The sequence below is a fragment of the Gymnogyps californianus genome, chromosome 1 (genome assembly GCF_018139145.2).
Source record: "Gymnogyps californianus isolate 813 chromosome 1, ASM1813914v2, whole genome shotgun sequence".
Lineage (NCBI taxonomy): Eukaryota > Metazoa > Chordata > Aves > Accipitriformes > Cathartidae > Gymnogyps > Gymnogyps californianus.
The window spans coordinates 154,064,893-154,086,608 of NC_059471.1; the positions used below are offsets into that span (position 1 = coordinate 154,064,893).

Sequence of the window (21,716 nt, forward strand, 5' to 3'; positions counted from 1 at the left end):
ACCATCAGTGTATGCTGTAAGTTATATGTCCTTACACAGGACATTCCTAATAACTGCAAAGGGTAAGGCGAGGTATATTTCCTGATTTATTTTAGGTTGATGGGGATATTATTTATTTTCTTATATTTTAATGTAAAAATGGTAATGCACAAGCATTACTGACACAGCTAAAGGAGGACAGATAGGAAAAACAACTTCATGAAAAATGTGTGGGGAGAATACTCCAGTCCAGCTATGTTATATTATCAAGCCGGCCATGCAGTAACTTGAGAGACAAAAGGGTCTTACTGCAAATGACCTGCCAATGCCCAAAAGCAATCATTTTAACTCGACGGACAAACATCTATTTTTTAAATTAAAACCTCTTAAGCACACATCCAGCAAGTGATCAAATGCATGTGAAATCTAAAACCAAATGTCAGAGGTGCTAGATCATTCTCTGGCATTTTTTCTAGTTATCAATATGGGTTTTTTGCAGGTGACAAACAACATAAATACACATTTACAGCTGCAGTGACAACAGTGTAACAAATTGTATATTTTGTGCCAGAACATGTAAATAGCTCTTAAGGACTACATAATGTATACTAAATACACACACACAAAATTTACGTCCATAGTGAGGATGGATGAGGATAGTTCTCAGATGGGAAACCATAGGAAGAACCATCAAATGAACCAGACTGTTTCTGACAGGGTTGCATAGATGTGGGTTCAATATGGCCTGAAGTCTGCTCAAGGTCAAACTCTCAATTTAAACTTGAAGCCAATTCTTCTCCAGTGAGCCATAATCCTCACCCTGTTAAAATTCTTCTCAGTCCAGTGATGAAGGTTGTGACTGTTTTAACTACGATTAAAATCCACTAACAGAAACTTCAAAAAAGGCTGTCAGGACCTATATTAAAATTTAAGCCATTTCAGTTCTTTTGTTGGAAGAAGAGCTGGTGAACTGGGAGAATAAGGAAGGGTAGGACTAGAGGAGTGAAACAGTTTAACTATCTTCCAACAGTAAGATAAGCAAAACAATTAAAAGGATTGTCATCCTGTAATTACCAGAGTGCTCTGTATTACAGAGGGAGCTGAAGCTTTGTTGCACAACAAACAGTCATGCTTGTAATTTAATATGAATAATGAGCCAGATGAATGAACAAGACTATCAAATTGTTATCACAAGCAGCCGTGTCCCTCATTGATTAATGACTCCGTGTGTCACTAAGGAAAGGAACTCCATTTTTTAGTGTGGATTGTCATCATCAGTGTTGCCAAAGCAACTGCTGCCTGCTTTTGACTTACCCCTGAACGTGGCAATTAAACCATTACATGAGAAAACAAAACGGTGATTATTCTCCTATGTGGAAAATGGAAGGCCGTTAAAGAATAAGGGACTGGGGAAGCCAGATTTGTTTCCCAGGATAAATGCACATGTGCAAGAACCACATTCAAGGTCAGAGCACATTCTCAATATGAAATTTATCATGGTCCCCCACTCAGTTTCAAATTTGATGCTAATCATAAAATCTGGAATAGTTTCATACACTAGTAGAAACCCAGCAGAATCAACAGAAAGACATGAATTAAAAAAACAGGTGTGAAAAACACTTACTTTACAGTAAATAAAATCAACTTGCAGAAGGCATAGTTAAGTAAGAAAACAGGTGAATTCTCTCTATATGCTCTTTATAGAGAAAGTATTTATATAGAGCAAATATGTATGTGCATATGCACAGATAGATGAACATACACTCCACATGACTCATCCAAAATGTACGCTTGACCCTGTGTTTGGGTTTTTTGTTGTTGTTGTTTTGATTTGGTTGTTTTGGGGTTTTTTTTGTCAATGTAAGATTTATACAGAATGTTCTACCAAAAGAGCTACAGTCTGGCTTCTTCCAACTTACAAGCTTCCCGGAGTTTTTCCTTGTCGTAATGTAGCCCCTCATACTCTTGTAAATTAATCCTGTTCACTCTGATCCGCAGGCGATCTGGGATGGAATGAGGACTGCAAGAAAAGAAGAAAGCTTCTTAGACGAAGTGTTCCACGGAAGAGCAAAAGAAAGCAGGATATGAAGTGATTTTAATCTTCTCTGAAAGAAGAAAAAGAGCAAGCCTCTTCAAAACTGGGTCACCTCCTCACAGGTCCATCACTGCATTTAAAATTATGGCTACCCACTGCACAACAACATAGACATTACACCTTAAATGATAAGCAAGATCAAGAATCCCATTTGCTTGCTGTGTGGTCTGGAATTACAAAGATTGTTCTGAGTTCTCTAATCTCCATATATAGCTACCCCTCCCCTCTGCAGTTTGCCTTTTTGTACATCCCTAGGGCCCCACCACAGCCAGTAGATCTGCCAAGCTGTGGTTCAAGACAGATGCTTTCTTGGGAAATCTCTCAGGACAACCATTCCTCTGCCCATGAGAGCATCCACCCTCATTCGTGGAGGATCCTCATTCAGCATCTCTGTTCTGGGAAACAGGCAACAGAAATGTGGCTAAGAACTGGATTTCCAAAGTAGTGAGTCCAATACACAGAACCCAGGAGGACTTTCAAAAGCAAGTAGCAGTACAGGAATCTCATTTCTATATATTTCAGCCAGATTTAGATACCTCAACTGTCTATATAAATTTTGAAACACTCAGTGCATCCCTATCTATAAATTTGAGTGTCCATATATTGACAGAAATTTGTCCTAAAAAGCTTGGTTTTGATTTCATGCTGGCTTCCACCTTACCGTAACCTATTATTTGATTTTGTAAGTTTAGCTGAATGCTATGTCAATTAACTTGGCCATATTTGCACTTTCCACTTTTAAAGAAAGATGGATAACCTGTGTATTATAATGCACATAGCAAATGTCTGTCCTATAGGAACTGGCCCCTGAGTCAGTTAAAAGTAGATTCTTCATTGTGTGCTTCCACCAAGACCATCTCTTTTATCTGTTTTAATCTAGTTAGTAACAGAACTCTGCCAGTGGTATTATTGCCTTTTAAAAGTTAAAATACTGTGCACTGTCATAAATATACAGGTTTGCTTCTTTCTTTGTCTCAGTTTTAAAATATTTGACCTACAGCATTTGCATTGCTAGTGCAGGACAAGCCACATCTCACAAATGTAAACTTTTTTTTTCTTTTTAAACAAGCGAGCAATTTTCTTTTTGGCTAGAAAACACTGCAGACCTAAAACACATGGTTTGTGGCCATCTCTTGGTAGGGTCACTGGGATTGCAATTAGGAATTATTTCAGTGTTAGCTTACTGCATGCTTTCTCTCTGTTGGTATAAACAGCTCTGTCACATCTGGACAGATGAAACTAAAGATCAAAAATAAAGTCCCAGTTAAAAAAAGCTCTATTGGCACAAGTACTCTTTGCCTAAAAGATGATAAAGGATAATGAATTGAGGGTGCCTCCAAAACCAGAGTGTAAGACAACATGCTAGAAGGAGCTGCACTGAAGAAATTCACATTCTGAACAGGAGTTTCTATATTAGTGATGAAAATGAACCTAAGATACCTGAAGAATAGCTTAGAAGAAATAATAAAAGTTCAACAGTGGCAGCAAGACTGACACACTCAGAAGCATATAGGCTACCCAATGTTTTCCCTGTGCTGACTGACAGGGACTATTGTGTCAAAGTGCCCCAAGATATCAGCAAACTGCCTACATTTAAGATAAGCTTTTGCAGTTTGATGACAGACACCTAGGATCGTAACTTCCAGCACAGCTTCAGGAGGCAACTTTCTAACTCAGGTGCCATTATGTCATCCTACAGAACAGCACTCTCCACCTGCAGGCTCTACAGCCGGTTCAGCAACCCAGAGAAGATGAGTGCCTGCAAATGGAGCGGAAAGGTGCATAGATGGAACAAGAACATAATTGCACTGAGTCTAACACTTTTCTCTTTCTTTCCTTTTTAAAACAAGTTTAAATGTTACATAGCTGGCTGAGAAATGAACATAGTCTGAGGGACTATGTTCCCTTCCAAATTCTATAAAATGCAAGTTTCAAAAATGAAAGTCATAGGAGATTTTATTTTTAGCCAAGAAAAGATAAGAAAATGTTTAAGTCAGAAAACATAGGAATTTAATTGCATAGTCTTTGTCTGAGGGGAGAAAAGAAATAATTCACTGCATGTAGTAGGGTTCATGAAAATGACAGACTGACAGCTCTGAAAGGTGACTTCTTTTATGCACTGGTACAATACAGGAAGAAGCTATGTTCCTTTTCCCTTAATGTTCTGCCACCTCACATTATGATGAAGGTAGCTCAGTCTTCCAGCTGATCAGTTCACAACCTGGGGATTGTTGGTAGGTGTCAGGGAGGGACTGCTTGTGAATTACCTCTACTTCTTTGAACTCAGCTGGGAGGAAAAGGAATGGGGAGACAGCAGAATTCAGCTACTTATTTCTGTTGTAACACTCAACCATGCTACAAAGACAGCCATCCTTGCTATGCACTGAATTAAGCCCAGTGTAAACCCCAACCCAAAAAACAGTCTCAAACTGTTACTTCTCCTGAAACCAGAACCTAATCTGTACCGTTGTGCTGAAATCTTTGAGCAACCCAAGATGGAACTCTATAAAAAGTATGCTTTCCAATCCCCAGTTCAAAATAACCACTTGACCAAAAGCTGATACTCCTGTGCAGGAATTACTCAACCCAGCACAGAGGATGTTTGCCCTCCAAACCAGAACCACACCATAGTCTCCCCCTACTTGCTCTTTTCCATTTCTTCCTTGCTACAGAGCTCCTCCGTGTGTGACGCTCAGACCCTCCTTTCCACTCTGTGACCCTGTGCTGCTCTCCATACTGAGGGAAAACAGTTTAGTACAGGAATTGTGCATCTTCCCAAGGCAAACTGTAATTTTAACTCCTAATAGAAGATCACCGACTCCTTTGTCTCCTTGATTTTCCTTTTAGATCTTCCATAGCAGATATCTGAGTGATACTTGTCTTTCAACCACCCATTGCATCCCATCAGTCTGCCTCGCCCAGCAACCTACCAGTGTCCTTCACCATAAGAGATGAATTTGTTTACATATTTTTGTAGCTCTGCACTGTCTGTGCAGAATTTACTACAGCTACAAGTTCTTTATTACTTCCCACTCACAATTTCACTTCCTCTCCTTCCACACATTGACCTTTCTCATGTTCCTTAGTGCATGGCAGGACAGGAGTGTGCCTGATACAGGCAACTGGAGACAAGCTATGCTCTATTGTAGCAAATACTGGGGACAGGGCAGGTAATCCTCTTCCCAGCTTCCATGTCTCCCTGTGAGCTTGTCTCAGTCATGCAATTGTTTCCACTTCCAGATGTTGAGGTGAAACAACTCCAGCAAGCCTGCGATCACTAAAAAAAAATGGTTAATGAATCATTTTTTGTCTGATCCAGAACAATCATCACTGAATGAGAAGTGATTTTAAAAGTTGCTGTTTCAAGCTTTCTGTTTGGTACTTAAACATAACTATCATGTTTGAATTTTCAGAAATGGTAGTTATTTCTACGGTACCTGGTTTAGATGAGAGAGGAAGGGGAAAAAAAAAAGAGAAGGAGCAATGTAACTAAGTTCACAAATCTAATCTTTGACAGAGGCAAGAATTCAACAGGACTATACAGTCCAAAATTCAATCCCTTATTCCCAATGCCACCTACCTGTTCCTCCCCAAGGCTACCTTCTTTAGGGTAAAAGTTAGGTTTTCAATAACAGTACAGTGATTTTTTGTGTTGTTTTTTCCCCCTAAAGTCCCACCAAGATTTTTTACTTGTAGCTGAAAATGGAATGCCTGAAAATATTTGGATGATTGTCTAAATAGTTATTATTACAAATAATTCTAATAACTGTCTATATTATCCACAAAGATTTTTTTTAAATTATCATCCAGACCCAAGACTTTTTAGTTCTCTGGGAAGATAATGTAAATTATCTTTAATATTATTATAACGAAAAATCAGCAGAACTATCTTCCTTTTATAGTGCTTCGCTCATAACAACTCATTTGGCATAAAAATCATAGAATCATAGAATGGTTTAGGTTGGAAGGGACCTTAAAGATCATCTAGTTCCAACCCCCCTGCCATGAGCAAGGACACCTTCCACTAGACTAGGTTGCTCAAAACACCATCCAGCCTGGCCTTGAACACTTTCAGGGAGGGGGCATCCGCAACTTCTCAGGGCAACCTCTTCCAGTGCCTCACCACCCTCGTAGTGAAGAATTTCTTCCTTATATCTAATCTAACTCTACCCTCTTTCAGCTTAAAGCCATTACCCCTTGTCCTATCACTACATGCCCTTGTAAAAAGTCCTTCTCCAGCTTTCTTGCAGGCCCCCTTTAGGTACTGGAAGGCTGCTATAAGGTCTCCCCGGAGCCTTCTCTTCTCCAGGCTGAACAACCCCAACTCTCTCAGCCTGTCCTCATAGGAGAGGTGCTCCAGCCCTCTGATCATCTTCGTGGCCCTCCTCTGGACTCGCTCCAACAGGTCCATGTCCTCCTCATGTTGGTGGCCCCAGAGCTGAACACAGTACTCCAGGCGGGGTCTCACAAGAGCGGAGTGGAGGGGGAGAATCACCTCCCTCGACCTGCTGGCCATGCTTCTTTTGATGCAGCCCAGGATGCGACTGGCTTTCTGGGCTGCAAGTGCATGTTGCTGGGTCATGTTGAGCTTCTCATCAACCAACACCCCCAAGTCCTTCTCCTCAGGGCTGCTCTCAATCCATTCTCTGCCCAGCCTGTATTTGTACTTGGGATTGCCCTGACCCATGTGCAGGACCTTGCACTTGGCCTTGTTGAACTTCATGAGGTTTGCATGGGCCCGCCTCTCAAGCCTGTCAAAGTCCCTCTGGATGGCACCCCTTCCCTCCAGCATGTCAACTGCACCACACAGCTTGGTGTTGTCAGCAAACTTGCTGAGGGTGTACTCAATCCCACTGTCCATGTCACTGAAAAAGATGTTAAACAGTGCTGGTCCCAATACCGACCCCTGAGGAACACCACTCATCACGGCTCTCCACTTGGACATCGAGTCGCTGACCACAACTCTTTAAGTGTGACCATCCAGCCAATTTCTTATCCACTGAGTGGTCCATCCATCAAATCCGTGTCTCTCCAGTTTAGAGACAAGGATGTCATGCGGGACAGTGTCAAATGCTTTGCACAATTCCAGGTAGATGATGTCAGGTGCTCTTCTCTTATCCACCAATGCTGTAACCCCGTTATAAAAGGCCACGAAATTTTTCAGGCACGATTTGCCCTTAGTGAAGCCATGTTGGCTGTCACCAATCACCTCCTTATTTTCCATGCGCGTTAGTATAGTTTCCAGGAGGATCTGCTCCATGATCTTTCCAGGCACAGAGGTGAAACTGACTGGACTGTAGTTCCCCGGGTCTTCCTTTTTTCCCTTTTTAAAAATGGGGGTTATGTTTCCCCTTTTCCAGCCAGTGGGAACTTCACCAGACTGCCACAACTTCTCAAACTTGATGGATAGTGGCTTAGTAACTTCATCCGCCGGGTCCCTTGGGACCTGTGGATGCATCTCATCAGGTGCCATGGACTTGTGCACATTCAGGTTCCTTAGATGGTCTTGAACCTCATCTTTTCCTACAGTGGGCGGTTCTTCATTCTCCCAGTCCCTGCCTTTGCCTTCTGCGTCTTGGGCAGTGTGGCTGAAGCACTTGCCAGTAAAGACCGAGGCAAAAAAAGTCATGGAGTACCTCAGCCTTCTCCATGCCCCAGGTAACCAGGTGTCCCGTTTCCTTCTGGAGAGGGCCCACATTTTCCCCAGTCTTCCTTTTTTCACTGACGTACCTATAGAAGCTTTTCTTGTTGCCCCTGATGTCCCTGGCCAGATTTAATTCTATCAGGGCTTTAGCTTTCCTAACCTGATCCCTGGCTGCTTGGACAGTTTCTCTGTATTCCTCGCAGGCTACCTGTCCTTGCTTCCACCCTCTGTAGGCTTCCTTTTTGTGTTTGAGTTTGTCCAGGAGCTCCTTGTTCATCCATGCAGGCCTCCTGGTATTTTTGCCTGACTTCCTCTTTGTTGGGATGCATCGCTCTTGAGCTTGGAGGAGGTGATCCTTGAATACTAACCAGCTTTCTTGGGCTCCTCCTCCCTCCAGGGCTTTATCCCATGGTACTCTGGCCTCTTCAGGGATCTGCTTGGTAAAGTCTGCTCTCCTGAAGTTCAGGGTAGTGAGCTTGCTGTGCGCCCTCCTCACTGCCCTAAGGATCTTGAACTCCATTTCTTGGTCACTGCAGCCAAGGCTGCCCTTGACCTTCACATTCCCCACCAGCCCCTCCTTGTTGGCGAGAACAACGTCCAGCATAGCACCTCTCCTCATTGGCTCCTCTATCACTTGGAGAAGGAAGTTGTCATCAATGCATTCCAGGAACCTCCTGGATTGTTTATGCCCTGCTGCTGTCGTAATATTGGGGTGGCTGAACTCCCCCATGAGGACCAGGACTTGTGAACGTGAGGCTGCTCCTATCTGTCTACAGAGGGCCTCATCCGCTCAGTCTTCCTGGTCAGGTGGCCTGTAGCAGACCCCCACTATAATGTCACCTGTCCTTGCCCTCCCTTTAATCCTGACCCATAATCTCTCGGTCAGCTCCTCATGCATCCCCAGGCAGAGCCCCATGCACTCCAGCTGGTCAGTGACATAGGTGACACCCCCTGCTCGTCTCCCCTGCCTGTCCTTCCTAAAAAGCTTGTATCCTTCCATTCCAACACTCCAGTTGTTGGAGATATGCGAGAAACAAAAACGAAGGATGCTACTTAGTTAATGAGGCATGACCTTGAGAAGAGAAATACGATGACACCGTAAGTCAGTGGGTAAAGAAACACCAAGATAAGCACAGGGGCAATCAAAGAGCTACTGGAACTTTGAGTGAACTATCCTAATTAACATACTAGAAAACCCGCCCTTCGGTAGGGAGAGCCCCCTACCAACAGAAGCCCCTTCCTCACAGAACATGCGCAGTAAAAAAGGAGGACGCTGCGACTTTAAGTGGAGATGAGACTTGTGAGAACCAATAGGAATGAGAATAACTAAGCGAAACTGCAAAAATACTGATACCTGCTGCTTGAAAGGTATAAAATGCTTTACCATGTGTTACCCAGGTGTGCTAGCTTTGTGGAGTTACCACCTAGCACCCATCTCTGCGCAGACATGAAATAAACAAATATCTCGACTCTGTGTGTTAATCGGCTTTTTGCACACCGGGTGAAAGAATCCTGATTTTTGGGACAACATTTTGGCAACCCAGATGGGACAGCCATAAGGCCTTGCCCAGATCATTTTGCCATCCCCGACAGCGGACCGGACTGGACCGAGTTCCAGCGCGCACCGACCTATTGATCAGGGACTCCTCCAGATTCCCTCCAAAGCCGGGGCGACAAGCGACTCAAAGGTGCAACACCAACCAGAGATATTTGTGTCAGGGTGAAAGGGGAATGAATCCTTGGATTGGTGAGTATAAAATTTAATTACAAATTCAATGACTCCCATGGAAGGTTAAAGGGTAAAGTCGCACGTAGACGCTCGGCAAGGGGTGCCGTAATTGACCAAGGGGTCAGAGCCAAGTGCGCATCAAGTCACCAGGGGGGCGCATAAAGTCGCACGTAGATGTTCGGCAAGGGTTGCCTTAATTGACCAGGGGGGTCAGAACTGAGTGCGCATACTGACCAAGGGGGGTCAGAGTGGAAATTACCGACCAAGGGGGGTCAGAGTGGAAATTACCGACCAAGGGGGGTCAGAGTCGGCAAATAGGTAAATTCGGTTAAAATGGGAGCAAGCCAATCCACGATTCCTCCCTGTAGCCCTTTGGGGTGTATTTTGAAAAATTGGAATAAGTTTGGGGGAAATCTGATGACTAAAGATAAAATGAAAAGATATTGTAATCAATGGTGGCTAAATTATAAAATTGGGTGACGATGAGGTCTGGCCAGAAAATGGATCGGTAAACTATAATGCTATATGACAATTGATGTCATTTTGCCATTGGATGGGGAAATGGGACGAAGTACCTTATGTTGATGCCTTTATGACTTTGTACAGAAAATCTGATATGCGGGAAAAATGTAAGCTAAAGACTGACCTAGTGATGTATACAGCTTCTGAGAAAAAGGAGAGTGCTTGTTGCATAGGCTGTGACGATAGAAAGACTGCAGGGGGAGAAGAGCAGGAGGATGTGTAGCTGTTAGTCCCGACAGCCCCACCACTATACAAAAGTAGTGCTGGACAATTGCCAATCGATCCTAATTCACAATCAGGCAATGAGAATTTTAGCCCGATTTCCAGCCGGACTAGAGGGCACGCTGAACCAGTTGTACAGGCTCCCCTGAGACAGGCGGTGGGACCAGAAGGACTGCCGGTTTTTGTACATGTTCCATTCGCTACCTCTGACCTGTTAAATTGGAAACAATCTGTTGGATTCTATAGGGGAAGCCCTGAGGGAGTACATCAACTATTAGAAACTATAATGTTAACACATAATCCCAACTGGGGAGATATACAGGCTCTGCTAAATACGTTCTTTATGGCAGAGGAAAAGAGAATGGTGATCGAAAGGGCCAGGGAAGAAGGGGGAAGGAGAAACAGGCAAGAAGATTCTGAGGAGTTTCTACCTACTAAAAGGGACCCAGAATGGGATCCTAATGAGGGGGGGGGAAACGAGGGCTCAACTGAAGCAGTATCAGCAGCTGATACTATATGGGGTTCAGCATGGAGTGCCTAAACAGAAGAATGTGTCTAAGCTTTATGAGGTAAGGCAGGGTCCGGAGGAAAAATCCATCAGCCTTTTACGAAAGGCTATGTGAAGTAGCTAGAAAATGGATGGACTTGAATCCGGATGATGAGGCAAATCAGAGGATGTTCAATATGTTGGTTTTTGGGTAGTCGACTCAGGATATAAGGAGAAAGTTGCAGAAAGTTGATGGAGCTGGGGGAATGTCGATCCCACAATTGATAGAGATAGTGTATAAGGTTTATAACAATTGAGATGAGAGGGAAAGAAAAGAAAAACAGAACAAAATAAAGTTGCAAGCATCTTTGCTGGCAGCAGCAATAAATGGAAATTATGTTGAAGGGAAGGGTAGAGGAAAAAGTAAAGGAAGAGGAGGATGCGGTGGAATAATGCAGGGAAGAGGTCTGCAAAACTGAACCCCTTTAGGGCTAAATCAGTGTGCAGTCTGTAAACAGGAGGGACACTGGAAGAATGAATGCCTGAAATGAAAGGGGCCAAAGGAACGGGATCATGCAGAAAATGCTAATTTTATTATGTTAGAAGATTCAGACAATGAATGAAGGGGACCAGGGGAGAACATTAAAATCTCCCCAGCTGATCCCCTGGTTCCAGTTAAGCTGGGGAACGAGACCATAGATTTTTTTAATTGACAGTGGGGCTACTCATTCAGTAGTCACCACTTGTAAAGGACTTCTAAGTAAAATAACTATGCCTATTGTTGGGGCAAAGGGAAAAAGAATGTTAAGGCCATTTTTACAACCAATGGAATGCACAACTGGGGGAGCTAAATTAATTCATGAGTTTCTATACATGCCAGAATGCCCCCTACCTTTATTGGGGTGAGATTTATTATGCAAACTAAATGCACAAGTAACCTTTTCTAAGAATGCTGTACAGCTCCATATCCCACCTGAAACTGCCTGGAGAGCTCAGATCTGCTCGCTGACAGATGAAACACCGGAAGAAATTGAAGAGAATATTCCAGATGTGTATTAAATGTGGTAATTCCCCTGGTATCGGCTTCAAAAAAACCCAGGTAAAGCAAAAAAGTGAGTCCGATTAAAGTAGAACTAAAAGAGGGGGCAAAACCAGTAAGGGTGCATCAACATCCTATTAGGCTGGAAGCTCGCAAGGGCCCCGAAGCCCTGATAAATACCTTTATTCAATATGGACTGCTCAGAGAATATCAATCTGAATACAATACACCAATTTTATTGGTGAGAAAGCCTCACTCCCAGGATTACCGATTAGTGCAGGACTTGAGGGCTATAAATTGGATAACCAAAGACATACATCCTACGGTGTCTAACCCTTATACTTTGTTAGCATCTGTACCGGAAAACAATGCCTATTTTACAGTGTTGGACCTAAAAGATGCCGCCTTCTGCATTCCAGTGGATGAACAGAGTCAAACACTCTTCGCTTTTGAATGGGAGAATCCAACTACTGGAAGGAAAGGACAACTGTGTTGGACCGTTCTTCCCCAGGGATTTAAAAGTAGTCCCACTTTGTTCAGTGAAGTACTGGCCAAAGAATTAGAACAATGGCAAACTAATAATGATAATGTTACTCTCTTACAGTATGTGGACAATATCTTAATTGGAGCAGATACAGAACAGACTTGTACAGAAGCCACAGTAAGCCTGCTAAACTTTCTGGGAATAGCCGGATTCTGCTGGATATGGATCCCCAATTTCAGACTTAAAACAAAACCCTTCTACACAGCCACAAAGGGCCTTGTGGGAAGTTGTTAGAATGGACTCCGGAGTGTCGGAGTAGTTTTGATGAAATTAAAAGAAAATGATGGAAGCTCTCCTCAAGAAACTACATGAAGAAACTCACATGGGAGCTGATGCTGTGATAAGTGGTGTTAAGAGATACACTGTAGGGCCAAAAATGCAGACAAATGCAGATATAATAGTAAAGAGATGAAACTTGTGTAAATAATCCCAAAATACAAAGAAAGCTGCCAGCAGGTGACGTAAAAAGAGGAATAACCCCTAGGGAATAGTGGCAAATAGATTTCTCTGAATTACCAAAATGTGGACAACGTAAATATCTACTTGTTCTAGTGGATATGTTTTCCGGATGGCCTGAGACTTTCCCTTGTCGCAACAATGGGGCTAGGGAAGTAATTAGGATATTACTAAAGGAAATAACCCCCCAGATAGCTAGAGTTGGACCATATGTCGTTAAAAGGGTTGGACAACAACGACTTTTGTTTAATCCATCATGGTCCCTCAAACGGGTAGAACTATCAATGCAGATTAATATCTCTGCAGTTAAACCAGCCTGTTCAATATTCATAAGTGCGTCCTATACAGGATGGTTAGCATGGTTACACGGGCAGTCTCTTACCCTTCCAAATCGAGTAAAAAGAAATGTAACTGGTATCCTAGGGACAGGATTGGGAGTCTTAAACAGCATAGATATGAAGTACTTGCAAACAAACTTATTACAGCCACACATGATTTAAAAAAATTAGAACATCCATTGCGATCCTCCCTTAGGAACTCATCAATGGCTGTTATCTGATATATTGCCTCAGCAGGAAAGGGTTAATGAAAAGAACCACCAATAATCATAGATGCACTTGGTATAGCCCAAAATAATATTTCGCTAGCTATTAGTTGCATCCAAGCTCAACTGTGGGTGCAATATACAATAGCAGCAATTGTAAGAGAAGGTGAAGATGGCACCTTACCTACTGAAATTCAGGAAATAATCTGGGAAAATGCAACTGCATTTGAAAGAGAATTCCAATCATGGTGGTATCTGGGCAATTTCACTCACAATCCTATCCATAACAAAGCCACGGCCTTTGTTGTAACCATACAGAATGCATCGGTAAAAACCATCTACCCGATCATCGCGTTAGGATTAAATCACAATGGGACTGTACTTTATCCGTTAGAGTACAGACTATGGGCACAACGAGACAATAACAGATGGCAGACTGTTGAAGTTGATGCATGTGTGTACGGTGACAACAGGGATTTATTTGCGAAAGTAATACCATCAGAGCTCAAGACATTTGTCTTGACACTGGGCAAAATGTTCATCACTTTGAGATACATCCGAAAGAAATCCCTGGAACTGTACTTATATATTGGGAAAGGATGTGTGTGTATAAGAACTCTATGTAATTTTATAGTTGATTATTTATCCCGACAGTAATATTATCTACACTCAAATACTTGCATTTGTAACTTTACTAACATTATAGGATGTGATTTCAACTATTCAGCTCCGGTTACGACTTATCAGCTAATACAATCCAATTATACTTTAGTTAAGGATCTATTGCTTACTTCCATTGGGATGGATCTCACACTGGTGAAAAAATTTTTACAACATAATGATCTATGCCAGTTGCTGGAACGTGCCCGAGAAGAGGGACAAAGGACTTTAATCACCGTTCACCATGACACAGAAGAGATACATTGTGTTTTGGACCGGGTGAAGAAAGATGGAGAACATAGGTGGTGGGAAGCCCTCCTCGGATGGTCACCCAAGGCAACAGGCATTCTTAATCTCATACTACATCCTGTTGTGATCTTGTTATCGCTAACATGTTTACTGCTTATAATCATACTGTATTTTAAGGTTTGGCACATGATGAAGCAAATTGCTCTAATGCAATCACCCAGGGTATGCACGCTCATCACAGAGGGAGACAAATCCCTCAAACTTGAAAAGTTCCCTATAAAGGGCAGGGAAAAAATTCCAGCAACACATATGCCAATGCGAAGGAACCTATGAGCAGTTTTGGAAAATTTTGAAATCTCCTAGAGACTGAAGTTTTAGAATGAAAATATCTAAGTGAGACTTATTTTAAATAAGAACTATTTATCTAAGTCTCAAAGGGGGGAATTGTTGGAGATATGCAAGAAACAAAAACAAAGGATGCTACTTAGTTAATGAGGCGTGACCTTGAGAAGAGAAATACGATGACACCGTAAGTCAGTGGGTAAAGAAACACCAAGATAAGCACAGGGGCAATCAAAGAGCTACTTGAACTTTGAGTGAACTATCCTAATTAACATACTAGAAAACCTGCCCTTAGGTAGGGAGAGCCCCCTACCAACAGAAGCCCCTTCCTCACAGAACATGCGCAGTAAAAAAGGAGGATGCTGCGACTTTAAGTGGAGATAAGACTTGTGAGAACCAATAGGAATGAGAGTAACTAAGCGAAACTGCAAAAATACTGGTAACTGTTGCTCGAAAGGTATAAAATGCTTTACCGTGTGTTACCCAGGTGTGCCAGCTTTGTGGAGTTACCACCTAGCACCCATCTCTGCACAGACATGAAATAAACAAATATCTCGACTCTGTGTGTTAATCGGCTTTTTGCACACCGGGTGAAAGAATCCTGATTTTTGGGACAACACAGTCATAGGAGCCATCTCACCACACCTCCATGATGCCAATAAGATCACAGCCCTGTAGGCATGTGCATGTCTCTAACTCCTCTTGTTTATTCCCCATGCTACGTGCATTTGCATAGAGGCATTTAAGTTTGGCCCCCGATGAAGCTGACTTACTGGCTAGAATTCCTTTGTGCTGCTCTTCAGGGGCTCTCCTGTTGACCTGTGATCCCTCTCCAGGCTCGGGGCATCTATTGCTGGTACTAGCATCAAACTGGTAGGAGTGGGATGGATTGAGGTTCCCCTCTCCCAGCAACTTTAGTTTAAAGCCCTCTTCACCAGTTTGGCAAGCCTATGACCAAAGATGCTCTTCCCCTTCTCTGACAGATGAACCCTATCAGCCCCCAGTAGACCAGGTTTCTCAAAGTGAGTTCCATGGTCTAAGTAGCCAAACTACTGGGAAAGCTGTGAAAAATACTAGGAAAGCTGTGTAAAAGCAGTTCTGGTAGGGCTTTTTGCTTCTCAGTTTCTAAGCACGAGTTCAAGCATGAACTTTCTTGGCAACCTTTATCAATGAATTAGGGGTCGACTTATCAACCTGTCCTACCACACAGGTGGCCTCATTTCAAACACATCATCGCAATGGATAAACTGGATAGCTCATGAAAGGGGGAGAGGAAAGACAGACAGGGAAACAGAACAACTTCTCCAAGTGGATGTTTGGAGCCTTTATGTCAAGGTGAAGGGATGGTCATGTTGCCCTATATTCAGTGCTCAAGACCTGCAAAAAGTTGGGGGGGGGGGGGGGATGTTAAGCCTCACACCAACATCTACCAATCCTCAGTTAATTGCCATCTATTTTCCTGCAGCCTCCCTGTGAGGACAGGATAGTGTTTGGATGCCAAGAGGAGAGAAAGACAACACTGACTTCTGTAGCTATGCTGACTCACTACCTCATGCCATGTAAGAAAGAAAAACATGCACCTTCTCTTTACAAATGTTATTTCCTGGCTTGAAGCCAGTGGCAACATATTGCATCTGCAGCATCACCTTCTTGAGTCAAATTAGTCCTTTCACCTGAAAAGGAGAAGTGAGCAAGCCCTTTTTATTTGCTTGGAACTAGAGAAGGAAAAAAGATCTAAAATCAACAGCAAACCTAAAATATTTTTGTTGCTCCAGGAGCCACACACACACTCTCCAAAAGCACCTTTTAACTAGAAGATATCTAAGAGGATACTTCCCATGTTTTTGTAAAAAGTATAATTTTTTGGTACATCAGTGCACTGTATATCTCCAAATTTGCTTCTGTGGAAAAACACAATACATCATCTTAAATGTAATGTATTACCTGAGGAGAAATAGTTCCTTTCCAGGTCAAGTGTGAGAGGGCAATCACCTGGCAAGTGTCAGAGTTTCCTGTTCCTCCCTCCTGTTCACCCCCTTTTTATAAAGACAAGGTACTACTACTACATAAGCAAGCTGTGTGTGCTAAAACATACAACTAGAGAGAAACAGAACTTGGCCTTTTGTCCATTTGAAAAGTTTAGCTTAGTCATAAAAATGTAACCTTGGAAACAGCAGCTTTCTATAGAAAATAAATTATTATTAGAAATAGGAATGCTAAAAGGTCCTTTCTACAGGGCAGAGATTTTATATACTTAGCTAAGTCCAGTCACAGGTAATATATTCATAACTCAAATACCTATATATGTATATGCATACATACACACCTATAAATATGTGTATATATATACAGACATCCACAAAAAAACATTTATTCAGTGACTGAAGTTCGATGGGTTTGTTCATGATTTACTTGCAAATACTCTTTGCTCTGTCAGAACACAGTTGTTGGCTGACATAATGTCTCACTAAATTTTATTATCTATTCAATATAGCTTTGGCTCTAAAATTAACTATATGAATATCCATTCCTTGTGCTATCAGACTGGCAATTGACACCAGGGGATATTGTCCTCATCATCCAATTAACTAGTTCACTCACAGAACTCATGAGCTCCATACAGAGCTCTACTTTATGCAGCTGAGCAAAACACTTCCACTATCAATACTTCTGTAGTCTTCACAGATACTGTACAATAATCCACATTATTATACAAATCACACAATTTATCTTGTTCAGACAAACTCAGCGTATTCAGAAACCACAAAGATTAAGTACATAAGCATATCTGTGTAAAAGCTAATAATAGGGTGATGAATGTCACTGAAAGCAAACATTAGTACAGTATTAATAGAAATGGATGTTTCTAAACACTGTATAAAACAACTTGCTCAACTGTAAGGAGAGGAAGAAAAGCTTTCCAGATAGAGCAGCAGACAATTTATAAATAAATTTGGGGAGATTGCTGTGCTGCAATTCAACCTAAAATATTTAAATTTCTAACACCTATTATTCTTCAAAATGGTGTATTACATAGTCAATGAAAAGTAATTTAAAGTACAGATGAATGAATTCCATTACTTCCTGAAGAATCTAATTAAGAACCTCATTCCCCAAACACACCAATCCACAGAATTACATCCTAAAGGTCATATGCCCCATGGGACCATAAATACAGATTCAGGTCAAGTGAAACATTCTGTTCATTCATGTTGATTAGCTATAATGGTTTCATTTAAACACAAACCTAAATATCAGTCTTCCCAAATCAGGAGCATAGATAGGCTAGTTTACCATATTGAATTTTATCTTATGAACTTTTGATTAGCATGGACCAGAAGTGCACATTCAGGGCATTATTAAATAACAATCCAAATGAGCCTTGTAGAAAAGCTATGCACATTATTTAGTTGGAACAAACTATGAAAGGTTCTACAGAGATGTTATAAGGTCCTCAAAATTATTCCACTCGCATCAAAAAAGTATGTAATTTCAGTAATAGAGAAATATTTTCTTTCCTTTTTTAGCTGCAAAATGGCTGAACAGTACAAGGAAATTGCATTACTTTCTATCAGACAAACAGCATTTGACTTTTCCACAAGAATACAGAAGATCACCTACATATTGAATAATTCTTATTGTAAGGAAAAGGGCATGCTTTCTGGAAATTCTTAACAGTTGTAGACATTCATTAACATAAATAGTTAATTTAATTTTTATGGTTTTTAAAGCTACTCTTCTGTGAGCAGATATCCATCCCATTGTACATCAGGTTACACATCAGAATCAGAACCACTCTTTTTACAGGGATAGGTCTTAGAAAGTCAACATCATGCTAGATAAACGGTTTATAAGGTGAAGTCATTTTTAACACCGCCCACCCCTGTGCTGGAAATTGCTTACCAAAAGGTATGCATTTGTTTCCCTCCTATGCCTGAACTATAGCATTTTTGAGTTTCTAGAAATGTTACCATCACCACCACGCACACACCCACCCCCAAACCCCCAAAACCAACCAAAACCTAAAAACAGAGCTCTGACAGGAAAAAATGAGAAGGGGTTATTTTTTTAAAATCTCTTTCATTCCACTACTTGTGGTTCAAACTCACAGAAGCAAAGCCACGTACCTATTCTGAGACTACCAGCAGAACCTGATCTACTTCCATTCACCAAGTAAACACACTCAGCTTTTGATGAAGCTGCGACTTCTTCCTCTCACCCCTATTAATCACCCAGCAACAGGCAAGAGAATGCCAGCTAACTCACTTGGAGCACAGCTGGTTTTCCTAAGAAACATGCTTCTGCCTCCAGTCACCCAGGAAAGAAAACAGGCAGAGCAAGCTTGGGTCCTGCCCAAGCTTGGCACTCCTGCACAGCAACCTGATAACACTTCTGCCATGCCACCAGGTTGATTGAACTGGTAAGACAGACTTTTAAATTATACATGCCCTAATTCCTATATCAATTATTTATGAACCTTGTGAACCATTTCTTATGCTTTGTGTCTGCATAGAGAAAGGAAATAATAAAAAATCCAACAATTCTACAGAATCCAGCAACAAATTTCTGATAGATCTTCCAGAATACAGCCCACACCAGTCTACCCACATACAGATTTTAATATGATTCAGTAAACAGAAAAGGAAATCTTCTACTGCCCCTTCCATGCAAAAAATAAACTTTAGGAAAAAAAAAAATCACACTCCTCTGGGGCATGTTTGCAGTGACAGATTAATGAATTACCTATCTCCTAGAGAAGAAGTAAACATGCAAAATTAATTAAATGTTCCAGTGTTTAGAACAATTGGAAAAAGGAAAGCAGCAGCCAGAGGAGAAAAAGAAATTTACCTCACTTTTGAGATCGCATTGGCAGAGCTTGGAAATGATACATTAAAAATAAGTGTAGTTTTGACAGCATTTATCACTTAAAACATAAGAACTGCCACAACAGAGCAGAATCATCCAGCCTCTTCTGATGGACAAATTTCAGTGCTTCACAAAAGTCTGCTACTATTTTAAGGCAAAGCTTTTGCTAAGCTCTTTACCTAAAAAAATACCCCTAAAAATATAAGTTCCACCACATATTTTTTTTTCCTTCCATTTGATAATTGTTATCCCAGATAAGCCAGGGTAACCCAGCTGTACTAAACCCTTCTGCACTTTCTTACTTCACACTTGCTGCAGCAAATGCTTGAGCATTTTGCTGGATAAAGGCTAGACCCACACATACACTTAAACACCTGCCGAAGTGCCAGGTAGAATCCTGGTCTTCACTTTCCTTCTCCTTCCCCATGCTAGCTGTAGTTCTCTCAAACTTTACACTTCCAAGCACGGTGGATTCTCCGATAGTAATGATCCCACTAAACAGAAGCCCACATGCTAAACAGGAAAAACTGACAAAGAAGAGATGAGATTCAATTCCCTATAATTCATGTAATGGAGAAAAGGGAGAAGATACATAGAAGCATTTTCATCCTTAAGTATGCATTTGGAGAGTAGCTCACTCTCTAACACTTTCTCCCTTATGCCTTGTCTCCTACTGTTCTTTATCAGACTCTGTTCCTATAGACAACACCCATATTCAATCTGAGAAGGCTGATTCTGTTTGGCACTTGGATCTCTAAAAGCAAAAAATTATTTCCTATTACCCCTTTGCTATTCACACAGGTTTTATATGCATAGTCTGCTGCAATCATTACTCTGTAAACTCTATAAAAGAGTACTAACTATTTACCAATAAAGCGATACTTGTATTTTCATTTATGCAGATCTTGTAATTAAAAAAAAAATAATCACAGCATATCCACAGTGCTTATTCCACTTGTAAAAGGATTGCAGGAGCTATGCTAGTCAATTATGTTTTATTTTTCAAATGGTAATTTGTTTTTCAGAACTCCTTTGCACCAACCACACAACACAAATGTACTCTCACATGTGCATCCTTCTCATCTCTGAACATCCAGCTGGAAAATGCAAGTCTTTATCTTCCTTTTAAAAGAGCCTCAATCAAAAATACAACACTTGTATTTACTTATGCACCTTATATAAATATTTGAAACGGATCACACTACAGTTCTACTGTCTCTGCAACAAATACCATATGTGCCTAATAATTTTGGTTGCCCCAAATTCCCATGCATAACCTGCTGCAGAAAACCTGAAATTTATCTAAGATAGGCTGTATTCATCACCAGGTCTCAGCAGAATCTGCCCTGCTGTTCAGTACTAACTGGAACTCAGGCTCTTTCTATGTTGTTCAACAAAAAGGAACATTTGAATCTCAAAGCCATCATAATCCAAATCAAATTTCCCTAATACCTCATGGGTTCTTATTTTAATTTGCCAGACACATTAATTGGCAGCCACAGTACAGCAGCATGTTTAATCTATTTTTACAGATTTTAAGATACAGAATATCTTTGACTTACAAATTAGTTTGGGGCTTATGAGTCTCTCCCTGCTTTATCCTGACAGCTGATATCAAATGGGACATTTAAATGAACTGTATCAAAACTTGGAGGTCATTTTCCAAGGGATATCCCTCAACTTGGAAACAATACCCATTCTCCCAGACCCACAGCTTAATATTCTGTGTAAGCAATAAGGCTTATCTCAACTTTTTTCTAGAGGCTTACTTAGATACTGAATCAGTGAGACAAGTTGTTTTTATTACTTTCTGCTCCTCAGCAGAGTACAGCAAATATGATCCAGGGATAAGGCACACTGAATTGGAAATCTTTCCTTGTTTGCAAAATCACAATGAGGAACTTGCAGCTTTCTGAAATTTCACAGAGTCACAGAATGGTCGAGGTTGGAAGAGACCTCTGGAGGTCATCTGGCACAACCCCCTGCTCAAGCAGGGCCACCTAAAGCAGGCCTCCCAGGACCATGTCCAGGCAGCTTTTGAGTATCTCTAAGGATGGAGATTCCACAGCCTCTCTTGGCAACCTGTGCCAGTGCTCAGTCATCCTTACAGTAAAAACATTTTTCCTGATGTTCAGAGAGAATCTCCTGCATTTCAGTTTGTGCCCTTTGCCTCTTGTCCTGTCACTGGGCACTGCTGAAAAGAGCCTGGCTCTGTCTTCTTTATACCCTTCCTTGAGATACCTAGAGGCATTGATAAAATGCCACGTGAGCTTTCTCTTCTCCAGGCTAAATAGTCCCAGCTCTCTCAGCCTTTCCTCATAGGAGGGATGTACCTTAG

General features: G+C 41.5%; 1 protein-coding gene across 2 annotated transcripts in view; it reads right to left on the bottom strand.

Annotated features, from left to right (window-relative positions):
• Positions 1-21,716, bottom strand: part of DGKI (diacylglycerol kinase iota) — a 227,521-nt gene that overhangs the window by 68,137 nt on the left and 137,668 nt on the right. For both annotated transcript variants that reach the window (XM_050915190.1, XM_050915189.1), the window contains one exon: positions 1,899-1,999. In XM_050915190.1, coding sequence (XP_050771147.1) covers positions 1,899-1,999 — 101 coding nt within the window. The remainder of the gene's footprint in view (positions 1-1,898; positions 2,000-21,716) is intronic.